General features: G+C 47.4%; 2 protein-coding genes across 7 annotated transcripts; both read left to right on the top strand.

Annotated features, from left to right (window-relative positions):
- Nucleotides 1-640: 640 nt before the first annotated feature.
- Nucleotides 641-10,656, top strand: LOC138633774 (lethal(3)malignant brain tumor-like protein 4; the record flags this gene model as incomplete). The annotated part of the gene is made up of 17 exons (XM_069720219.1): nucleotides 641-719; nucleotides 866-951; nucleotides 2,169-2,273; nucleotides 2,355-2,490; nucleotides 2,574-2,665; nucleotides 2,766-2,908; nucleotides 3,937-4,013; nucleotides 4,441-4,526; nucleotides 4,644-4,754; nucleotides 4,858-4,972; nucleotides 5,093-5,192; nucleotides 5,577-5,705; nucleotides 5,880-5,957; nucleotides 6,403-6,476; nucleotides 8,130-8,296; nucleotides 8,507-8,569; nucleotides 8,657-10,656. Coding segments are annotated over 17 exons (1,944 nt in total), but the record flags the coding sequence as incomplete, so codon positions are not given.
- Nucleotides 10,657-10,791: 135 nt separating this feature from the next.
- Nucleotides 10,792-16,177, top strand: LOC138633768 (transmembrane protein 200C-like). Of its 6 annotated transcripts, none has more exons than XM_069720211.1 (6): nucleotides 10,792-11,139; nucleotides 11,755-11,916; nucleotides 11,993-12,221; nucleotides 12,369-12,505; nucleotides 13,122-14,111; nucleotides 14,151-16,177. In XM_069720211.1, the coding sequence occupies exons 2-6, from the start codon at nucleotides 11,813-11,815 to the stop codon at nucleotides 14,245-14,247; spliced, it is 1,557 nt and encodes a 518-aa protein (XP_069576312.1). In that variant the 5' UTR covers nucleotides 10,792-11,139; nucleotides 11,755-11,812; the 3' UTR covers nucleotides 14,248-16,177. The 6 variants fall into 6 exon arrangements, with proteins under 6 accessions (XP_069576312.1, XP_069576306.1, XP_069576308.1 ...); XM_069720209.1 differs by having other exon boundaries at nucleotides 10,794-11,139; nucleotides 11,990-12,221; XM_069720210.1 differs by having other exon boundaries at nucleotides 10,795-11,139; nucleotides 11,990-12,221; nucleotides 13,122-14,126; nucleotides 14,166-16,177.
- The last annotated feature ends 1,243 nt before the right edge of the window (nucleotides 16,178-17,420 follow it).

Below are 17,420 nucleotides of genomic sequence, written 5' to 3'. Positions count from 1 at the left end.
TTGTTCCGTGTGTCAGCAGAGTGAGGCGGATCATCTCTGTCGGTAAGTTTCGGTTCTAAACTCCGGTTCTGGTCCCGGTTCGGCGCTGTTCCGTGCGCCCCGCCCCGTTGCTCCTCTCGGCGGCTCGCTCATGCAGCTGTGGCCGCTCTCGGAGCTCCGCGGCCGGTGGGGAGAGCCGCAGATCACCGCCTGGTTCCTCCGTTTGTTTCCTGATTGAAGCTGTCAGCGCAGACAGAAGGGCGACTTCCGCTTCACCTTCACAATAAGAGCCGAGAACTGATGTTTAGACACGTGGTTTCCATGGTAACTGGTGACAGGTGGCGGTGATGTGACGTGCTCTTCAGAGGACCTTATTGATGACGCTGATCGTGTCTGATGAAGATGATGATGAAGGTTTCTGTAACCAATCAGAAACTCTTTGATCAGCACCCACTTATTGATCATGAGGTCAGAGGTCATCATGTTGTTATTGATCACGTGGTCAGAGGTCAGATCCAGAAGCCTGAAACAGGAAACATGCTTCATGTCTCTTTAACGGACTCTTTGATCAATCAGGGGCTGAGCTAAGCTTCATTTTACTGTGAAAGGGACAAACAGGAAGTGGAGCTGTTGCCTTTGAACTGTTATATTGATCACTGTCTTTCTCTGCTTCCTGTCTGAACAGAGAAGAACCAAAGAGGAAGAGGAGGAGATGAAGAACAAAGTCAGCAGCACTCAAGGTAACACACAAATACCTGCTCGTCCACCTGACTAAACTCTGCCCTCTGATTGGCTGACAAAGCTGAACCTGTCATCATGCTTCACTGTGATTGGCTCCAAGCAATGACGGTGGTGATGTCACTGACCGATGTGTGTTTATCCTCAGTGAGTGTGAAGAGACGCTCGTGGTCCTGGCAGCAATACCTGACGGACACCAAGGCCGAGGCAGCTCCGCCCACTCTCTTCACACAGGTAACACACACACACACACACACACACACACACACACACACACACACACACACACACACACACACACACACACACACACACACACACACACACACACACACACACACACACACACACACACACACACACACACACACACACACACACACACACACACACACACACACACACACACACACACACACACAGGTAACACACACAGGTAACACACACACACACACACACACACACACACACACACACACACACACACACACACACACACACACACACACACACACACACACGTAACACACACACACACACACACACACACACACACACACACACACACACACACACACACAACACACACACACACACACACACACACGTAACACACACAGGTAACACACACACACACACACACACACACACACACACACACACACACACACACACACACACGTAACACACACACACACACACACACACACACACACACACACACACACACACACAGGTAACACACACACACACACACACACGTAACACACACAGGTAACACACACACACACACACACACACACAGGTAACACACACACACACACACACACACACACACACACACACACACACACACACACACACACACACACACGCACACACACAGGTAACACACACACACACACACACACACACACACACACACACACACACACACACACACACACACACACACACACACACACACACACACACACGTAACACACACAGGTAACACACACAGACACACACGTAACACACACAGGTAACACACACACACACACACACACACACACACACACACACACACACACACACACGTAACACACACAGGTAACACACACACACACAGGCTCAGAAAGACTTCTGAACAACATCATGTGCTACAGATTATTATTATTAAAACACAGAACATGTAACCTCTTTCCGACCTGTCTGTCTCTCTCTAACCTGTCTGTCTCTCTACCTGTCTGTCTCTCTACCTGTCTGTCTCTCTGACCTGTCTGTCTTTCTCTAACCTGTCTGTCTCTCTCTAACCTGTCTGTCTCTCTACCTGGCTGTCTCTCTGACCTGTCTGTCTACCTGTCTGTCTCTCTGACCTGTCTGTCTCTCTACTTGGCTTACTCTCTGACCTGTCTGTCTCTCTACCTGTCTGTCTCTCTGACATGTCTATTTATCTGTCTGTCTCTCAGTCCCAGTCCTTTCCCAGTAGGAGAACTGGTTTTAAAGTTGGGTTGAAGTTGGAGGGAATTGACCCGCTGCATCCCTCCATGTTCTGTGTGCTGACTGTTGCCGAGGTAACGCTCTGACAGACACATACACACACATACACACACACAGGTGAGGTCAGTCAGGTGAGTCTCCTGTCCTTCTGCCAGGTGATTGGCTTTCGGCTGCGTCTCCATATCGACGGGTTCTCGGAATGCTATGACTTCTGGGTAAACGCTGATTCAGCAGACATCAGACAGGCAGGCTGGTGTAAAGAGCACAACCACAAGCTTCACCCACCAAAAGGTAAGCACAGCCGGCCCCGCCCCCTCACAGGTAACCCCCCTGACACCGATGACCTCATTTACATGTCTGCCTCTCGCCCACAGGTTACAGTGAGACAGAGTTTGATTGGCAGCGCTACCTTCAGTCCACAGGCTCTCACGCTGCTTCGCCGAGCCTCTTCAGCTGTCGCACTGGAGTCAGTATACACCTGTCTGTATGTCCACCTGTCGCACTGCAGTCACTATACACCTGTCAGTCTGTTCACCTGTCTGTCTCTCTGCCTGTCTGTCTCTCAGGACTGTGGGTTCAGGGTGAGGATGAAGTTGGAGGCGGTCGACAGGAAGAACCCTGGACTTGTCTGCGTCGCTTCTGTTGCTGATGTCATTGATGACCACTTCCTGGTTCACTTCGACAACTGGGACGACACGTACGACTACTGGTGAGACAGACAGGCAGGCAGACGAACAGACAGGTGACAAGACAGTCAGTACTACTGATAGTATCAATAGTACCTTCAGTGGTAGTATCAGTAGTATCAGTATCAGTCGTATCAGTATCAGTCGTATCAGTCGTATCAGTCGTATCAGTGGTATCAGTAGTATCAGTAGTATCAGTAGTGTCAGTAGTATCAGTCGTATCAGTATCAGTAGTATCAGTAATATCAGTCGTATCAGTGGTATCAGTAGTATCAGTATTATCAGTAGTGTCAGTAGTATCAGTCGTATCAGTATCAGTAGTATCAGTTGTATCAGTAGTATCAGTTGTATCAGTAGTATCAGTATCAGTAGTATCAGTAGTATCAGTAGTGTCAGTAGTATCAGTCGTATCAGTATCAGTAGTATCAGTAATATCAGTCGTATCAGTGGTATCAGTAGTATCAGTATTATCAGTAGTGTCAGTAGTATCAGTCGTATCAGTATCAGTAGTATCAGTTGTATCAGTAGTATCAGTATCAGTAGTATCAGTTGTATCCGTAGTATCAGTATTATTATTACATTTCATTGAGCTGACGCTTTTATCAAAAGCGACTTACAATGAGTGCATTTCAACCATGAGGGTACAAAACCAGAACAACAAGAATCAACAGCATCAGTTGTATCAGTGGTATCAGTCATATCACTGGTATCAGTCGTATCAGTGGTATCGGTCGTATCGGTCGTATCAGTCGTATCAGTCGTATCAGTCGTATCAGTATCAGTAGTATCAGTCATATCAGTAGTATCAGTCGTATCAGTATCAGTCATATCAGTATCAGTGGTATCAGTAGTATCTGTATCAGTAGTATTAGTAGTATCAGTATCAGTAGTATCAGTGGTATCAGTGGTATCAGTAGTATCAGTACTGCAGTACTTGTAGTTGTGGTGTTGACCAGCAGGTGGAGCTGCAGATGCTTCTTTGAGACTCATTGATTCACTCGTCAGATATTTATACTTTGAAACTGTATTGATGGTTGTATTGATCGAACAGGTGTGACAGCAGCAGTCCGTACATCCATCCTGTCGGCTGGTGTGAAGAGCAGGGACGGCCTCTGACCGCTCCTCAGGGTACGCAGTACTTTTACACACAGTATGCATACACACAGTACTCAAACATACAGTACTCATACATACAGTACTTATACACACAGCACTCGTACACACAGTACTCGTACACACAGTACGCATACACACAATATTTCTACACACAGTACTCATAGACACAGTACTTATACACAGTACGCATACACACAGTACTCGTACACACAGTACTTATACACACAGTTCTTATACACACAGTACTTACACACACAAGTTCTACACACAAGTACTCATACATACAGTACTTAGACAGACAGTACTCATACACCTCATACACACAGTACTTATACACACAGTACACACAGTACTTGTACACACGGTACTTGTACATGCAGCCTTACAGTGTAGTACTCCGAGTACTTTTATTAGGAAAAGCCGGATGTTTGTTTTTCAGGCCATCCGAACCCCGAGAGTTTTATTTGGGAGGAATATCTGCAGGAAACTGGTTCTACTGCTGCTCCCAGTTCAACCTTCACCCCGGTGAGGAGGGGGGTAGAGGGAAAGGGGGGTGGAGGGGGGGGGGGGGTTACTGACAGAAATCAGGTCCAATCAGAGAGCTGCCTGTGATGACTGACAGCTGTCTCTGTGTCCAATCAGAGAGCTCCACATGGTTTCCAGGTGAACCACAGGCTGGAGGTGGTTGACAGGAGGAATCCCATGTTGATCCGCGTCGCCACAGTAACTGATACAGAAGACTACAGGGTGAAGGTACTGTCTACCTGTGTGCTGTGTGTACCTGTCTGTCTACCTGTGTGCTGTGTGTACCTGTCTGTCTACCTGTGTGATGATGTAACCTGGTGTGTACCTACAGGTTCATTTTGACGGCTGGTCGACCCAGTTTGATGTCTGGTGTGACAGCGACCTCTGTGACCTACATCCTGTCGGCTGGTGTCAACGCTCAGGACACCCAGTGGAACCCCCCCCAGGTCAGACAGACAGGTCAGACAGACAGGTCAGAGGGAGAGACAGACAGGTCAGACAGACAGACAGGTCAGACAGATTCACTGTCGTGTGTCTTATGTCTTGTGTGTCTGTGTGTGAGACAGGTTTGTCCCCCCTGTCGTCCCCCTCTCAGGGAGTTTGTCCCACTGCAGGCTGCAGAGGAGTCGGACACATCAAAGGAGCCAAATACACCGGACACCACAGGTACCTGTCTCACTCTCTATAGGTACCCGTCTCCCTCTTCTCAGGTACCTGTCTCACTCTCCTCAGGTACCTGTCTCACTCTCCTCAGGTACCTGTCTCACTCTCCTCTGGTACCTGTCTCACTCTCCTCAGGTTTCTGCTGAATCATGTTGGTTTAAGCCAACTTGTTTTCTCTTTGCTGTGTCATGTTTCTTTTTGCTGATTCATCTTTCTGTTTCCTGACTTGTATATCCATTTGCTGTCATGTATGTTTGCCGACTCGTTTTTTTCCGACTCATGTTTTTCCTGCCGACTCGTTTTATTTTGCCGACTCATGTTTTGTCTGCTGACTCGTGTCTTCTGTCAGTCTCTGTGTTTGACTATCTGTCCCCGTCTCTCGTCCAGTGCCTTCGGATGTCCATACTCAGACATCAACATGCGTAAGGAGGTGGTGCTTCCTGATAGGCTGGGAGGAGAGAGACTCGTCACCCTCGTACCTGTCACCATGCATCACCATGGCAACCAGTTAGACAGGTAAACTCACTGATGTAGAAAATATTTTGTGAACCAGAGACAAAGGAACGCTAATCAATGTAGACAAACATAAACAGGAAGTAAAGACAGAAGGAGTGTTGTTGACAGCAGCAGACAGCAGGGGGACAATTCATCATGACTTGTCTGTCTCTCCTCTTCCTGTCTGTGGAACAGGAGAGAAGTTCAGGTGAAAATGGAGCCCCGAGACGAGACGCTGCTGCCTCTGGGAAAGAGAAGAAGACTGACAGACGGGTATGTGAGACAGATAGACAGGTCTGTTACTGCCTGTCTCTCTCTCTTACTGCCTGTCTCTCTCTTGCTGTCTGTCTTTCTCTCTCACTGCCTGCCTCTCTCTCTCTTACTGCCTGTGTCTCTCTCTCTTATTGCCTGTCTCTCTCACTGACTGTCTCTTTCTCTTACTGCCTGTCTCTCTCTCTCTTACTGCCTGGCTCTCTCTCTCACTTCCTGTCTTTCTGATGATTTTCAGAATAAAGTTCAAGATCTTGTGCAGTGTGTGAGTGTTTGTGTGAGTAGATTATCTGTGGATGTTATATAAAAGTAAATGATATAACACACACATACACAGAGTGGTGTCTTCTGATAACTTACATGTATGTCCTCACAACATCAGTAAAATAAGTTTAGAGAGAATATTCTGAAGATCTTCTTCCTTCTTCTCTTTGGCTCTGCCCCCCAGACTGCTCCAGCCAACCAAATTCCTCTGTGTGAAACATGAAGAGGAGGAGCTTCACCTCGGAGCCCTCGGACCAGGTAGAACCGGTTCTGTTCTCAATCCCACTCTCATGATGTGTTGCCTTGGCAACAGACAGAAAAACAAGATGGCGGATGGTTGTATTCACTTGCACTTTAGCATCATGTGGTTGACAGACAGACAGACAGGCAGGTAGGCAGGCAGTTCAGGCAGGCAGACAGATGGACAGATTAACAGACAGGCAGACTGACAAACAGACAGATTAACAGACAGACAGACAGACAGACAGATCATGATGAATTATGTAATGTGACACTTTAAATGGTCAGTTTTATAAATGCTCGTCCACACTATGGAAACACTCACCACCCCGTGCTCTCCTCACTGTGTTTCCATGGAAACAGCAGGCAAAAGAAGTGGCTGTCTCCATGGAAACAGATCGCCATGGTAACTGCAGTGTTGGTTGTGCTGTGTGCTCTCTCCTCCTGCACACTCTCACTGATCAGCTGATTGAACAGGGTCACAGGGCCTGTCTCACTGTTCAGTGTGGTAAGACAGGTCAGTACACTGACTGGTTCACATATTCTAGTGAGTGGTTCAGGGTTTTGCAGGGTTTCTGTTGGTCCTGGTCCAACTGACAGATTGTTACGTGTCGCCGTGTGGTTGTTCAATTGTTGCCGTGTGGTTGTTCAGGTGTTTCTGTGTGGTTGTTCAGTTGTTGCCGTGTGGTTGTTCAGGTGTTGCCGTGTGGTTGTTAAGGTGTTTCCGTGTGTTTGTTCAGGTGTTTCCGTGTGGTTGTTCAGTTGTTGCCGTGTGGTTGTTCAGTTGTTGCCGTGTGGTTGTTAAGGTGTTGCTGTGTGGTTGTTAAGGTGTTCCCATATGGTTGTTAAGGTGTTCCCATATGGTTGTTCAGGTGTTCCCATATGGTTGTTCAGGTGTTTCCGTGTGGTTGTTCAGGTGTTTCCGTGTGGTTGTTCAGCTGTTGTCGTGTGGTTGTTCAGGTGTTTCTGTGTGGTTGTTCAGCTGTTGCCGTGTGGTTGTTAAGGTGTTGCTGTGTGGTTGTTAAGGTGTTCCCATATGGTTGTTAAGGTGTTCCCGTATGGTTGTTCAGGTGTTCCCATATGGTTGTTCAGGTGTTTCCGTGTGGTTGTTCAGGTGTTGTCGTGTGGTTGTTCAGGTGTTTCTGTGTGGTTGTTCAGCTGTTGCCGTGTGGTTGTTCAATTGTTGCAGTGTGGTTGTTCAATTGTTGCAGTGTGGTTGTTAAGGTGTTCCCATATGGTTGTTCAGGTGTTCCCGTATGGTTGTTCAGGTGTTTCCGTGTGGTTGTTCAGGTGTTGCCGTGTGGTTGTTCAGGTGTTTCTGTGTGGTTGTTCAGGTGTTGCCGTGTGGTTGTTCAGGTGTTGCCGTGTGGTTGTTCAATTGTTGCAGTGTGGTTGTTCAATTGTTGCAGTGTGGTTGTTCAATTGTTGCAGTGTGGTTGTTACAGTGTTCCCGTGTGGTTGTTAAGGTGTTGCTGTGTGTTTGTTAAGGTGTTCCCATGTGGTTGTTAAGGTGTTGCTGTGTGTTTGTTAAGGTGTTCCCGTGTGGTTGTTAAGGTGTTGCCGTGTGGTTGTTAAGGTGTTCCCGTATGGTTGTTAAGGTGTTGCCGTGTGGTTGTTCAGGTGTTGCCGTGTGGTTAAGGTGTGGTTGTTAAGGTGTGTCTGTCTCTCCAGCAGCAGACTCCAGTCTGCAGGCCGCCCTCCACCAGTCTGTCTTCCTTTCGGCCATGTCGGCGCAGCCTGGCCGGGACCTGTCCCTCTGCTGGGAGCAACACCGCAAACTGCTGCCGGGGGTCGCCAGAGTCCACGCAGAGACCGTCCAACACTGGAGCGTCCAGCAGGTCAGTACGACTGGTGAGAAAGAGAGACAGGTGGGAGAGAGACAAAAATATGCAATAACGATCTCTCCTTCTGGTTGCTAGACAGTTGTTGCTATGTTGGTTGTAAATAATGAGTATTTACTATATTTTTTTATTATTCTGTGTTATTAATGGAGACTTCAGTGTACCCGTCTTACCGTCTGTCTGTCTTACCTATCTGTCTCTCTGCAGGTGTCAGATTTCATTGAGTCTCTCCCCGGCTGTGAGGAACAAGCCAAACAGTTCAGAGACGAGGTGAGACAACCAATCAGCTGCTGTAGGTTTCATGACATTGCATTGGCATTACTGTCATCTGATTGGTTCTTGCTTCTATCTGTCTAGCAAATTGATGGGAGGGCCTTTCTCCTGCTAACCCAAAGAGACATCGTCAAGATCATGTCAATCAAACTTGGACCCGCCCTCAAGATATACAACTCCATCCTGATGTTCAAACATGCTGAGGACTGGAACCAAACACAGACTGATGACAGGAACCAACCACAGGCTGAGGATAGGAACCAATCACAGGCTGAGGATAGGAACCAATCACAGGCTGAGGACAGGAACCAATCACATGCTGAGGACAGGAACCAATCACACGCTGAGGACAGGAACCATTCACAGGTGGAGGAAAGTGAAACCTGATACCTACAACCAGTGACTGAGTAAATCCTGAACACCTGATGATAGACCTCAAACCCACGTCACCCGGCCCTGCCCCCTCTTTTATGGAGGGACTGTTTTTCACTTGTTTCCTGTCGTTTGGATGTTCTTGAGGAAAAAAATACTCCTGAGCTCCATTTCAGGCTTCACCCTGGCTCATCTATTGAAGGGGTGGGGCTTATATGACTCTTAGAGAGCAGAAAACTCCCTTCTGAAACTGGACTCACTAAAACCAGGACCAATGTCCAAAGGATTCTGGGCTGTTGAGGCCAAAACAAAAGTAAACAACATTGACACCTGAAAACAAAACGCCTGGCAGGAAACACGCTGCTGCAGGCCGGCTGAAACATCTTTTAATTATGAAGAGAGTCATAAGAAATATGTTGAAATAGTGAGAACGGTCCAATAATAAGACCAAACACCTCATTTTACAACTGTGAGAAAAGGGGACCTGTTAACGAGATGTGACCTGTTAACAAGATGTGACCTGTTAACGAGACGTGGCCTGTTAACGAGATGTGACCTGTTAACGAGACGTGGCCTGTTAACAAGATGTGACCTGTTAACGAGACGTGGCCTGTTAACGAGATGTGACCTGTTAACCAGACGTGGCCTGTTAACGAGATGTGACCTGTTAACGAGGCGTGGCCTGTTAACGAGATGTGACCTGTTAACGAACAAGACGTGACCTGTTAACAAGACGTGGCCTGTTAACGAGACGTGGCCTGTTAACGAGATGTGACCTGTTAACGAGACGTGGCCTGTTAACGAGACGTGGCCTGTTAACGAGATGTGACCTGTTAACGAGACGTGGCCTGTTAACGAGACGTGGCCTGTTAACGAGATGTGACCTGTTAACGAGACGTGGCCTGTTAACGAGACGTGGCCTGTTAACGAGACGTGACCTGTTAACGAGACGTGGCCTGTTAACGAGACGTGGCCTGTTAACGAGATGTGATCTGTTAACGAGATGTGACCTGTTAACGAGACGTGACCTGTTAACGAGATGTGACCTGTTAACGAGATGTGACCTGTTAACGTGATGCAGCTGACATTAACAAGTCCGTCATCACGTTAATGTTCAGTTTGTCTTTAATGTCAGAGCTCATCAAATCAAGTTTCTAACAGGAAGTTGATGATGATGTCAGACTGTGACTCCACCCCCACGGCAATGACTGTTCCTCTCAGGTTTCTGACACTGACATCATCCCTGCCTCCTCAGCTGTGATTGGTCAGTTCTGAAAACGTGATACGCAGCGGGACGACGACATCAGGTCTCTGAAACAATCAGTGAAATGTTTAGAATTATTCAGTTTAAATTCCAGAGTTTATATTTATAATTTTATTCTCGTGTTACAGAGTATCTATTGTTATCTACTGTATCTCCATAGAGTTCTATTTTAAAGTTTATATATAGATCTATATTTGTATTTCAGTCCTGCTGAGCTTCAAACCAACAACCTGACAGGAAGCTCTCTAACCCAGTGTTATAAAGGTAATCTCAGACCAGCAGGGGGCGCTCCGCTGCACATTCTCAGTTGATAACTCCAGTTTCTATGTTTCCTCAGGTTTCCACGGTAACAGCCGATGTTTTCATGTTTCCAACAGTCAGCTGAAGTTTGTATTCACTTCCTGTTTGCTGTTTCTGTCAGTGTTTGATGAGATCAATAAAGTTTCTGATCCCATCTGTGTGCTGTTCATTCATTGGCTCCTCAAGTCTCTGTGATGTCACACAGGTGTTCACTCTGGATCTGCAGGTATCTGAGAAGAATCAGTCATAAAAACCATCCCAACAAATTCTGACAAAACAAACAAACAACAAAAACAAAACAAAACAAAATCAAACAAAAAACAAAACAAAACAGATAGACAGATAGAGAGGTAGAGAGACAGACAGACACATGACAAGAGACAGACAGACAGGTAGAGAGACAGACAAGAATCAGGCAGAATCACAAAAAGAAAAAAAAACTCTGCCTGTCTGTCTCTCTGTTGGAGGAGGAGTCAGTGACTTCCAGCATCACTGCAGAGAGATCAGAGGGAGGAGCCAAGAGGAGACGATGAGAGGAGCCGATGAGAGGAGACGATGAGAGGAGACGATGAGAGGAGCCGATGAGAGGAGACGATTTAAAAAGGAACATGAAGCAACCCCAGCTCCATCAGTGAGAACACCTTCTATTGTGTGTGTGTGTGTGTGTGTGTGTGTGTGTGTGTGTGTGTGTGTGTGTGTGTGTGTGTGTGTGTATACTGTGTATATTGTGTTGTGTGTGTTGTTGTTGATCAGTATTAATCTGTTTGCATCCTGCAGTATTGTACAGTACTCTTCCTCTCTACCCGTCTCTCGCTACCTGTCTCTCTCTACCTATCTCTCTTTCTATTTGTCTCTCTACCTGTCTTTCTCTCTATCTGTCTCTCTACCTGTCTCTCTCTATAACTGTCTCTCTACCTGTCTCTCTCTACCCGTCTCTCTACCTGTCTGTCTCTTTACCTGTCTCTCTATCTACGTGTCTCTCTACCTGTCTCTCTTTTTATCTGTCTCTCTACCTGTCTCTCTCTCTACCTGTCTCTCTACCTGTCTCTCTCTACCCGTCTCTCTACCTGTCTGTCTCTCTACCTGTCTCTCTATCTACGTGTCTCTCTACCTGTCTCTCTACCTGTCTCTCTATCTGTCTCTCTCTCTACCTGTCTCTCTACCTGTCTCTCTCTTTATCTGTCGCTCTACCTGTCTCTCCCTACCTGTCTCTCTCTCTCTGATTGAAGTTGATGACTCAGTACAGGTGAGGTGGTGGTGGGCGGGATCTAACCCCTGAGCTGCCGTCTGCTTGGTGGGTGGTGATGATTGCGACGGGCGGCCTGCTGAGGATCAACGCGCGGCGACAGGACTCACTGAGGTCCAAACCACGCAAGGCACACACACACAAGAGGAAGAGCAAGAAGAGGTACCACACATACACAAACACACACAGTTGATGTAACCTGTCACTACATGATGATGTCACTTCCTGTGCCCAGAAGGAGCGAGGTTGTGGTGGTGAAGGGGAAGCTGAAGCTGTGTTCGGTCTCGGGTCTTGTGGCGGTTCTCGGCGTCCTGGTTCTGCTGGTGGGCGGAGTCATGGCGGCTCTGGGCTACTGGCCTCGTGACGGGCTGTTTTTCACCGCTCAGCCACAGGAGGGCACCGCCATGGCCTCGGTGTCCTCCAGCAGCCCCGCCCCCGCACCCGGACCTGGACCTGCGGACGACCCGGTTAGAACCACATCCGCACCAGACCAGAACCCAGAGGCCGAGTCCATACTGAGAACTCAGGACCCCCTGGTCCTCCTGGTACAGTCTGGCAGGTCTGATGCTGCAGTTTTAAAGCAGATGTTTTGTTGAAAGTCTCTCTGCTTGCAGGGAGGAGACAGCGAGGAGGACCTGGGAGGACACGAAGAGGTCAGAGGAGGAGGTGACGAAAGTTTCAAACAAACAGAAACCATAAACGAGACGACCCGACAGGATCCGCGAGGCTTTCTGCAGTATTTTCTGGACAGGTAAACAAACCTCTCTGAGACATTTAATATGGCTACAGGAGTAGGAGGTTCTGCAGGTTCTTCAGGAGGTTCTGGTGGACGTTTTAGGAACACTTGTATAGAGTTAACTTTAAGTGGTTATTAGAAAGGTTCTGGTAGTTCCTTAGGGGTTCGTTAGGTGGTTCTAAGAGTCCTTCAGGATTCTTTAGATTCTTGTTTTTGTCCTGAGTGTCCTGTTCTTACACGTCTTCGTTTGTAGTGATCTTGTCAGAGGTTCTTGTCCCTTTTAAACGGTCCAAACTAAGGAGGTTGTCCCTTATAAGGATCTCATAGTTAAGATGGTTCTGTAAGGGCTTTAGGAGAATGGACTGGTCCTTCAGGAGGTTCTGGGGGTCATTTTAGGAACTCATGGTTCTAATAGTCCATTAGAAGGTTGCAGTTGTTCCTAATGTGGATCTTGAAGTTCTTAGGACATTGTAGTGGTAATTAGGATGTTAGTGGTTCTCTGTGAGCCTTTGTTGCTCCTTTGGACAGTTCTAGACTTTCAGGACGGTTCTAGAGGTCCTTCGGGATGCTGTGGCTGTGACCTGTCTCCTCAGGTATCTGTACTCTGATAGGCTGTGACCTGTCTCCTCAGGTATCTGTACTCTGATAGGCTGAAGGTCTTCGGCCCTCTCATCATGGGGATCGGGATCTTCCTCTTCATCTGTGCGAACGCCGTCCTGCATGAGAACCGCGACAAGAAGACGAAGGTGATCAACCTACGGGACATTTACTCCACCGTCATCGACCTCCACAGCCTCCGTAAACCCAACTCCTCCTCTGGCTCCGCCCACCGTGCCTCGGCCAATCCGCTCAACGGCCTCGTTAACTACGTCCAATCAAAGAGCCTGGAGACCAAACCCAGGGCGTACCCAGCCTCCCTGCTGAGCAGGACGGAGGGAGGAGGAGAGGGGGGAGGTGGGCCATTGTCAAGGCAACCTGGCAGCAGCAGAGGGGGAGGAGGAGGAGGAGGAGGGGGGAGGGGCAGTGATGAAGGAGGAGATGGCGTCTTCAGTATCTACCACGAGCAGCCAGATGCTCCTCACCCCTCCTCCTTCTCCTCCCACAGACTGTCCCTCCCACAGAGCTTCAGCCCCTCCCACCTCTCCACCTGCTGCACCTCCCTGCAGAAGGAGGCGCTCAGCTCCTTCACCTTACCCCTGCGCCGCCCGCGACCCCCCTCCCCCCACAGGAGGCACTCAGCTCGGGCCTGGACCAGCCGGGGCTGGAGGGGAGGAAGGGGAGGAGGAGAGGGATGGAGGGGGGCCCGGGAAGGGGACAGACAGGAGGAGGAGGTGTATGCATGCCCACCTCCTCCTGTGTGCTCCTCCACCCCCCCCACACACAGCCTCCAGCGGGGGCCGACGCAGGGCTCACAGGCACTGCTCCTCCTCTCCTCCTCCTCCCTCACCCCCTCACACCTGTCTCTCTCCTCCCTGTCTCTCCTCCTCTCTTCCTCCACACCGGCCCCCCCCTGCAGGAGGCGGAGCCTGCCGACCGGCAACATCATCACCTGTTACATCAAACTGACGCACAGAGAGGACAAATCGTTCAAGTCAACGTCATCGCATCAGGTGACATCACAGTGCGGCGGTCAGAGGTCAGAGGAAGTGACATCACAGAGGAAGTACTCAAACAGGGATAAACTGAGGATGATTTCACACAGTGGGGGGAGGAAGGAGGAGGAGGAGGAAGAGGAGGCGGAAGAGGAGGTGGAGTAGGAGGAGGGAGTAGGAGAAGGGAGGAGGAGGAGGGTGATGAAGATGAAGATGATGAAGATGATATTAATGAACTTCTTGTTTATTGATCTTCATGTTTTTTTTTTCTTTCTTATTAAACTGTAGGGGAACCAAATTGGGGTTGGGGGGCCCTCTGGAGGCTGAGTGGAGTCATGACAGGGACACGAACTGACTCCAGCTAACCGTAGAAAACATCGAGGCCTTCATGAGGACATCCTGATCTTCTTCTTATTTCATATGATTTTGATTAACAGAACTGAGTGCGAGCAGCTGCTGACTGCAGTGCATCATAGGTAATCAGACAACCATCACTGTGAGACTGAAGGAAAGTTCAAATCAGAGAGATATTCAGGCAGCTTCTGAATGTGTTTTTCTAGAGGTTTATTGTGAAAGGACTTCAGAGACAGTGATAGAAACAGGAAGTCACTGTGAATGTGAACATACGTGTTTTATTTGTGTGAGTTCAGGTGTGTTGGACAGTCTGTAAAACAGACACTTTCAGCCTTTATAACAGAACTATTTATCCTGGAACTACTTTCCATGGTGGACTTATACACTCCTGCTGTGTTGGATCAGCATCTGTATCCAGCACCTGAACGCAGCACAACGAGGGACACTGCCGCTTGAAGCTGATTGGCTGTTTGAGGCTCCTGGAAGGTGAAATCAGATTTTAAAAGGATTCTGCTTGTTAAATGTTTCACATGTGATGTTTGTAGAAGAAGCCAGGAACAACAGCAGATCAACACGAGGGTCCATCAATAGTTCAGAGGGTTCCTGAACGCAGCACAGAGAAGCACACGGAGGACCAACAACCATCATCAGCAGGTATTCAGAGTTATTGATCACCACGGTAACGTTGCCGCTGGTACCAGAACATCTGTGACGTCATCACCAACCTGAAACTGGAGCAGAGAAACATCAGATCTGGGAAGAAACTCTTCAACACGCTCGTTTACAGCTGACTGTTCCTGAGCCCACACAGTGATTTCCACTGAAGAATCAGGGCTGTTTTTAGAGGTTTTTCTGTGTCGAACTCTGGCAATCTTCAAAGAAGAGACGCTCAAAATGTTTGTTTTTGTTGTTGTGTTCTGTTTCTGTGTCTCGCCCAGTTTCAGCACGCTGTGACCGTCGTGTCGTCATGTTGAAGAAGCCTGTTGCCACGGCGATACAGTTCAGGTGGTTTGTGTTCTCTGGGTTTCAAAGATGCAGCAACAGACAGGAAACTGAAACAAAGTGACAAAGAGGGAAGAAGAAGAGCACACAGACTGACTACAGCAGGGAGGGAAGGACAACGAGGGACAGGTGAAAGTAATCAGGGGGCGTGGCCAACAATCATACAAAGGGCAGGAAGTGAAACGAGACACAATCAAACAGGAAGCACCAAACCCAGACTGACCTGAAGACTAGGAACCAGAACAGAAGCTCAGAAGGTTCCGGTGGAACTCGGTGTTGACAGTCTGACTCTGGGGGACCAATTCACTAATGTTCTCGTACCAGCAATCACGTTAACGTGTTGATCGATAACTCTGAATATGTCCTCATGAAAGTTTTTGGTCCTTGTGCCTTGTGGTCAGGAACCCTCTGATCTACTGATGGAACCTCATGATAACAAACTTCTTTTTAACAGCTTTCTTGAAGAAATTGTATTTTCTTGATTCTTGTTGTTCTGGTTTTTGTACCCTTATGGTTGAAATGAACTTATTGTAAGTCGCTTTGGATAAAAGCATCAGATAAATGAAATATAATGTAATGTAACAGGAACTCTGATGATCAGCTGATCAGTTCATCATCATCATGTCGTACTCTGATGAAACTTTGATTCTCTTGTCTTCCACTGAAACTTGTTTCTCCCAAACAGCACAAACACTCCGTTCACTGTTAATGTCTGAATAAAGTGGTTTGTCTGACGGGCTGAGAGCACCTGAGTGCACTTGTGATGATGATGATGATGAAGATGAGTGCACCTTTGGAGTGCCTGCAGGTGAGGCAGTTAGCGAGTACGTGCCTGCGGAGCGGAGCTCATGAATTATGTTATTATTGTTATTATTATTTGTATTAATGTTGTGGGTCAGAAGCCGGTAACGTACACGGTTACCAGAGGGAGGGTGGTGTTTAGAGCTGCCGGTGTTCCTGTGTTCGGTCTGGTATACGGTTCCACGGTTCCACAGCGTCGGATCTTCAGCAGCAGACTCATGATGTTTTCTACAGTTTTCTACAGTTTCATACAGTTTCATACCGTTTTATATCGTTTTATACCGTTTCATACCGTTTTATACCGTTTCATACAGTTTCATGCAGTTTTATATCATTTTATACAGTTTTAAACAGTTTCGTACAGTTTCATACAGTTTATCCAGTTTTAAACAGTTTCATACAGTTTCATATAGTTTTATACAGTTTTATACAGTTTCACACAGTTTCATATAGTTTTATACAGTTTAATATAGTTTCATACAGTTTCATACAGTTTTATACAGTTTCATTTAGTTTCATATAGTTTCATACAGTTTATACAGTTTTAAACAGTTTCGTACAGTTTCATACAGTTTATACAGTTTTAAATAGTTTCATACAGTTTCATATAGTTTCATACAGTTTCATTTAGTTTCATATAGTTTCATACAGTTTATACAGTTTTAAACAGTTTTATACAGTTTCATACAGTTTATCATAGTATGTCACTTTGTTTTCCATCAACAAACTAAAAGACTGAAAATCTCAGCAGAACACAGCTGAGTAAATACTGTGTGTGTGTGTGTGTGTGTGTGTGTGTGTGTGTGTGTGTGTGTGTGTGTGTGTGTGTGTGTGTGTGTGTGTGTGTGTGTGTGTTTTCATGCAGTTTTATATAGTTTTATAGTTTTTCACTGCAGTGTAGATGGGTATATTCATCCTGCAGTGTTGAAGAGTTCAACTGAAGAGGAGAGAAGAAAAATTCACACACACACACACACACACACACACACACACACACACACACACACACACACACACACACACACACACACACACACACACACACACACACACACACACACACAGCCCACCTCCCTGCTCAGATGGTACTGTCCTCCCCCTACAGGAACAATAGTCTGGGCTGAATGAGGGGGACAGTTAAAGGAGCAGACTGCTGTTTTTACAGGTTTAACCCTTTCTAT

The sequence above is a fragment of the Brachyistius frenatus genome, unplaced genomic scaffold (assembly GCF_029030835.1).
Source record: "Brachyistius frenatus isolate BFR_SWC_R1_liver_20210118 unplaced genomic scaffold, ASM2903083v1 Contig_236, whole genome shotgun sequence".
NCBI lineage: Eukaryota > Metazoa > Chordata > Actinopteri > Embiotocidae > Brachyistius > Brachyistius frenatus.
The sequence above is the reverse complement of the archived record's forward strand: the minus strand, read 5'-3'. Positions and strand labels throughout refer to the sequence as shown.